The following is a 6650-nucleotide window of genomic DNA, read 5'->3' as shown; positions in this document are numbered from 1 at the left end:
CGGCTTTAATGCCATTATAAGCGAAAAAACAAAAGCTTTACTGACATGTGTGACACACCAACCGGCTGACCCTGTTTTAACCATGTAAGGTTTTAACACAAAAACACATAGCCTATTTTTTTTTTTTTTTAACTGTCAGTGAGCCATCACAAAAAAGTGAATGGTACTGTCCAAAAATAGAAAAAGAAAGAAAGAAATTCAGTGGACGGAGGCGGAAATAAACAGGTCACGTGGGTCGGAGGTTGCCAAGGCCGGTGTGTATCCATGACAACACCAGTGGAGGAAAGTGTCTGTATACAGCGCGATAGAACGGTACGTTATTGAACTGTGGTGATATAAATGAACTATTTCCGAGCTTTAAATGATTTACATGCTTATATTTCTACATTGTTTTCAATTATGTATCAGTCGTAGCGTTTTATGTGATGGTGTCGAGCTGGCACGCTAACATTAGCTCAGAGATGCTAAAAACAAACGCTTATTCGACACGTGTGTGTTTATATAATTTTCTTTTACTTTTACATTTACATTATGATGCACTAAAGACTGAAAACACATGTAATTTTGCACTAACGTTAGCTATTCTTATTTCATTTTACTTGGACTGGTACGACAACTTGGTGTTTAGCAAGATCTGGTTCAGTTTGTAAGTTCAGTTTGCAAGCTGTCGTGGCACTGTCACCGTTCCCTCTAATAATTAGTTTAAACAACATATTGTTTATCTGTCAAAATCTTTAACTGAATAATTGTCTGTTGCCTGTTTTGTAGTGTGAAGGTATTTGTTCAATGCATGCAAAAAGCCTTTAAGTTACAGTAATATAGGCTATGTTGCATAAAAACACATAATGACAGTTTACACATTACGGTGTAACGTTAACTTAGTTGATTATTGACATGGACTTTAACTTTCTTTTTCAACATCAAGATTTTAGATTAAAACACATTTACATTTGCATAAGAACTGGTCACCGAGTCCATCACAATTTGAAATTAAAGTCACTGTGAAATCTAAATTGACAATTAATTTTATTTTATTTTATGGATTATTGCACTATTATTTCTAATAAATCTGACGACATGATTACTGGCGCGAGGGCGAGACAACCTGTCACTCACGTGACATCACAGCAATAGCAAACTACAACCATTCAAAAAGTAAAAAGTGTCATGTTTTTTAGAGGTCAAAAACCAGATGTGGGTCACTTTGCATACAGCTGATACTTTTTGTCCTTTAAAAAGGAATATCTGAACAACAAATAATGTTGAACTAGAAATGAAATAATGTTCAAATAATGTTGAACTAGAAATGAAATAATGTTCAAATAATGTTGAACTAGAAATGTATCTCGTTTTTTCTATCAACACAATTGCACAGTGTATATATGTATATATTATATGTGTATAATATGAGTGCCATACATATTCTTTTTCCAAAGTTTGTGTGCCTGTCGCTCAAAAAGTTAATTACTCTGTAAATATACATTCATGCCATTTAATATTTTGGCTTTCTTCTTCATTTATGTATTTCTTTCACCAGAAAAAAAGTTATCAAAATCAAAAATTTTAGCAAGGGACCTCTGGTTAAATGGATTGTTCACCCAAAAATTAAAAATAGCCCATGATCTACTCACCCTCAAGTCATCCTAGGTGTATATGACATTCTTCTTTCAGAGGAATACGATCGGAGTTATATAAAATAATGTCCTGGCTCTCCTGGGGTTTGGCCGGAAGCTAAAATTTTACTTTGTAGCGTGTTAAATATGAATATTTTTCTTACACAAACTCATCGCTTGGCTTCAGAAGGCCTTTATCAACTCATTAATGCTGAGAATCTGGTTTTATTATTTGGAGGCATTACACGTTATGTACACAGAAATAGTTATACATAGACTTTACAAATTGAGTTAATAGTAGGACATTAAACACAAATCCCCAACACAGCTTTAAAGCTGTAAAATGTCTAATTTACTTGATGTTGAGGTACTCATTTTCAAAAATCATTATCAAAGATTCCCAAGAGGTATATAAACTATGGCAATATATTTAAAAATAGTATTTCTATCCTCACTGTTCTTTTTGATAAATTTACATATTTGATGATGACAGTCACCCTGCAAGAGAATGTTCACATTTTGCTTAAAAATACAAAATAACAAATGTCATTTGATAATTTTGCTTACACACAAATGTGTTTTTCATTCTCCCTCCAAATGCTGAAAATATAAGATTTTTGATCTACTGCACTTTTTTGTTACTACTTAATGGGTGAGAGATTTGACCTAATGTTCTGTTTCTTTTCATCAGACTGGACTAATCCCTCTGTCTCTCTTTCTCTCTTTTTAGTAAAGAAAAGGATGGCAGAAACCGGCGATGGTAAAAAAGAGGATGCCGACTACAAAAGACTGCAAAGCTTTCCGCTCATCAGGGTGGGTGCAGCTCGACTGATGCTGTGACCTAGTTAGAAAGAACCAGTTATGAATGCGTCTGTGTGTGTGTTTGTCTGTATTAGGGTTATCATTCAAACTGCTCCCTTTTTCGTCCTTAAAAAAAAAAGTTAAACATCTTTACCCATCATGCATTTTCTCACAGGTAATATTTGCACTGCTTCTTTATTTGACTTGGTTTACTATCTTTTTACAATCTTAATATTTAGCGCTGCCTTTGGTCAACTCAACATACAGCACCTCATTTCTGTTTGACTATATTTCCAAATGTAATTTATTGCTGTGATGTCAAAGCTGAATTTTCAGCATCATTACCCCAGTCTTCAGTGTCATATGATCCTTCAGAAATCATACTAGTGTGATAATTTGATGCTCAAGAAAAATTTCTGATTATTATCAAGTTTGAAAACAAGTCAGCCCCTTAATACTTTTGTGGAAACTGGATTCTTTGATGAGTAGAAAGTTTAAAAAACAGCACAGCACAATGTTGAAATAGTCTTTACTGTCACTTTTGACATTTAATGTGTCCTCGATGAATAAAATAAAATAAACCATACTGACCCCAAACTTTTTGAACAGCAATGTATACTTCATGTTACTTTATATATGTAGTGACCTCAGAAAATAATCGCGTTGCACCTGCAAGAGCTTGACCAGAACATGTTCTTTTGGTTTTGTCTACAGCACACGGATATGGCAGAGGAGATGCGCGTGGAGACCATGGAGCTCTGCGTCACAGCCTGCGAGAAATTTGCCTCTAACAATGAGGTCAGTCGGGTTTGTGTGTGTTGGTGTTATTAAGCACAGGCTTTCAGATAAATGTGCTCCCCAGGTCACACGGGTAGGGTTGGGCTCTGTGTTTCCGTCTAGTACTGAGTCAGGACGTTTCACACACTCGTAGTCGGGCCATCTGGACTGCTCTACTAGCCTACATACTTTAATCTCGCTTGGTTCGCTCTATTTTCAGAATGCTGCCAAAATGATCAAGGAGTCCATGGATAAGAAGTTTGGCAGTTCGTGGCATGTGGTGATCGGTGAGGGGTTTGGGTTCGAGGTGACCCATGAAGTCAAGAACCTGCTCTACATGTTCTTCGGGGGAAGTCTGGCCGTGTGCGTTTGGAAATGCTCCTGATGTCACTTCCTGCCCACACAATCGCCAATATGAGATATTTATACTCACGGACCCGTCTTAACTATGCAGCCCTATTTGACTTGACGTATGCGTGTATGAGAAATTGTGAATGAGGGGACAAAAAGATACAGATTCCTATGCACTTCTGCAGATGACTCTTTTTCTGTCTTGATTTTTAATGTATAGGCTACAGGTTTGAGTTTAACACACAGATTGTAAGGGGTTTAATGAACTTTTTTATAGCTTTTATAATAAACTTAAGAAGTTTATTTTGCAACTGACTGCAGGACCTAGTCAAGAAATAGTTTTCTTTTTGTCCTCTTCCTGTGCCGTTTACTTTCTCAAATCATGTTCCTGTCAACATTCCGGTATGAAACGGCTACTTTTCATGGGACATTCAGTTCCCAGTGGATAAAATGAAGTGCAGCCCTATGTTTTTTTTTCTTATTGAATGTCATTTTTCATTCAGAAATGCATTGTATTACAGAAGCAATTGGGTTCGAACTCACTTTTCATGTTGAACTCCTAAGTAGTGCATGTTATTCCAAACAGAATCTGCCTTTTAAATCCATCATCAACTTTCCTTTTCTGTTGACAACACGTAGGTTGTGTGTGGGCTGTTGAACAATGTTTACCAGGAGCCAAATAGCTATTAGTCAGTCTTTTTTGTCTGGCTGATTAACTGGTATGTAACGCTCACCCGCCAATCAAGTCCGGCTCTTGATGATGAATAATATCCCATTTCACTCGGAAATACACTACCGTTCAAACTTTTGGGTTCTGGAAGATTTCCTAAGTTCACCAAGGTTGCATTTATTGCATAAAACACTAATATTGTTTAAAATAACTGTTTTCTATTTGAATATATTTTAAAATGTAATTTATTCTGGTGATGGCCAAGCTGAATTTTCAGCATCATTCCTCCATTCTTCAGTGTCCTTTAAAAATAATTATAATATGCTGATTTGATGCTCAAGAAACATTTTTTATTGTTGTCAATGTTGGAAACAGTTTGGCTGCTTAATATTTTTATGGAAACTGATGCATTATTTCTTCAGGGCTATTAGATAAATATAACGTTTTTAAAAAAGCATTTATTTGAAATTGAAATATTTTGGAACATACCTTTCTTTACTCTCCCTTTAAATAAATATTATGCCTCTGATTAATAAAAGTATTAATAATAAAAAAAATCGTTCTCACCTCAAAAACATTTGTACGGTAGTGTGTTTAAAAATAAAGAGGTAAAAATGTATTGTGAACAGCAATACTGTTTAATGTAGTTCCATCCCAATATCTTTTTCAGTGCATTTGTGACTGAACATTGATGTCCTTTGTAACAAATGAGGTGTCAGTCTGCGTTTCTGTCTCTCAGAATACTCTGTTGTAGTTGTCTGGCAGGTTGTCGTGGGAGTGTGTTTGCTGTGTGAGGCTGTTCAGGACAGAATGTGTGTCGTTGCACTCCATTTCATGTGTCATTTTAAAAATGCATTCCCTCTCTCTCTCTTTCTCTCCGTCTCTTTCATTCTGTTTCCTGTCCAGCAGTGTCTCTCTCTCAGTGGGCTGCTCGGCCACCTGTTTCAGATTCCCCTTTCTTTTTCACTGTTGCTTTTTTGTATCCTTTCTTTCTCACCCCAGGAATCTTGTGCCCTGTCCTTTTTTCCCTCTTTACGTAACCAGCATTTGTAGAGCATGAATACTTGAATGTGAATCAGATTTTTTTAAACTTGACTTCTGCAGGTTTCTGTAGTCGTGCAATAATACAATTATTACTCGTTTATACTACTTTACAGCCCGTAATTTCACAAATGTCATAATTTGCAACTCGTTATGACCTAAATCCTGTTCTAATAGTTTTTAGCACTATTAGGATGGTACATTTCACCAGGTTGTTATTACAGAAATGTACTTTTTTTATGGTTTATTAAGTGTGTCATTTCTGCATCACTAGTGTCACCAAACGAAAAGCAAAAATTATCATTACCATTCTGATGAAACTCTACATCTGCCATTGGTTTTGCACACATACTTCACCTTTGATTCAAGTCTGAATTTACATCTCTGGGTTTTCAAGAATTACCTGGTCCAAATGTTGTTATTACAACAAAAGTTGATTGTTTGCTGTTTCACACATTTGATACATAAATCTAACTTTCTGCCAAAGTTTTCTCACTGAAGAGGCATGCAAGAGGCATGTTACAGACATCATCCTGAGAAACTATTATAATGCAAGTACCGTAATGGTGCTTTTGATTTCAGCTTTGGTAAAATGCTGCAAGATTTTATCATAATGTTCCTGCAATGTTTAAATGCAGTAGTCACCCCTAAAAACCTATAATGACTTTATTCTGATCTTTTATTCAATGTTTAAATATTTTTATTGTCAACACTGTGCAATAATTGCTGTTTAGATAAATAAATAAATAAAAAACATGCGACTTGTGGGTTTCTCCTTCTGTAGAGATACATATTTAATATACATTTTAATCACTATTAAGTATTGTTATGGCACATATCTTGCCCCATGTCTCAAGAATTACTGCTCTACGGGGCCGTATATCTCTCATTTTTCAAAGCAAAAAAAGCGTTCGGAGTGAACCAGCTCTAATATTTCACCACTGTGCATTATGTGAAGTCAGACACTTGCAGTTTAACAGGATTCCCAATGTGTTTTAATGCATAGAGCATCCTCTACTCATGTTTAAAGGCTTCAAGCTCTTTCTAAAGTCCATGTCCTCTTCTGTCCACCTCATCAAGCTCATTCTATCTGTCGTTCGATGAGTTCTAGTCCAAACATGCTGTTTCCTCATCTCCCAGTCTCTTCTCTTTCTGTTCTCTTCCCCTCCTCCTCTGTATTTCAGAAAACTGAGCTCAGATCAGTTGGCAGGGTGTTGCTGTGTGCCTCTGGCTCGCACTCCTCATTAACAGCTTGGCTCTCTCTGGGGGACTGCAGGATCTGCCTGACATTTTGCTGACCAGGAACATACCGCAGAGAGACTCGACGGGAAGAGGAATGCGGGCCAAAGATCAGATTGAAACGAAATCATTAGATAGAACGAATGCATCACGCCTGA

The 6650-nt window shown here is 36.3% G+C and overlaps 1 protein-coding gene across 1 annotated transcript; it reads left to right on the top strand.

Annotated features, from left to right (window-relative positions):
- Positions 1–200: 200 nt before the first annotated feature.
- On the top strand, positions 201–6018 carry dnal4a (dynein, axonemal, light chain 4a). Its single transcript, XM_079609692.1, has 4 exons — positions 201–312; positions 2344–2426; positions 3129–3212; positions 3412–6018. Exons 2-4 carry the CDS (start codon positions 2355–2357, stop codon positions 3574–3576), a joined length of 321 nt encoding a protein of 106 aa, XP_079465818.1. The 5' UTR covers positions 201–312; positions 2344–2354; the 3' UTR covers positions 3577–6018.
- The last annotated feature ends 632 nt before the right edge of the window (positions 6019–6650 follow it).

This window comes from Phoxinus phoxinus, assembly GCF_949152265.1.
Source record: "Phoxinus phoxinus genome assembly, chromosome: 1".
In the NCBI taxonomy this organism is placed as follows: Eukaryota; Metazoa; Chordata; class Actinopteri; order Cypriniformes; family Leuciscidae; genus Phoxinus; species Phoxinus phoxinus.
Note: the sequence above shows the minus strand (reverse complement) of the source record. Positions and strands in the feature narration are given on the sequence as shown.

Excerpts from the sequence above, each read along its gene's own strand:
- dnal4a (XM_079609692.1), top strand. The coding sequence starts at position 2,355 with ATGGCAGAAACCGGCGATGGTAAAAAAGAGGATGCCGACTACAAAAGA. Across the intron at positions 2,427-3,128 it reads AAAGCTTTCCGCTCATCAGG|CACACGGATATGGCAGAGGA; the intron begins GTGGGTGCAGCT and ends TTTTGTCTACAG. Across the intron at positions 3,213-3,411 it reads AATTTGCCTCTAACAATGAG|AATGCTGCCAAAATGATCAA; the intron begins GTCAGTCGGGTT and ends CTCTATTTTCAG.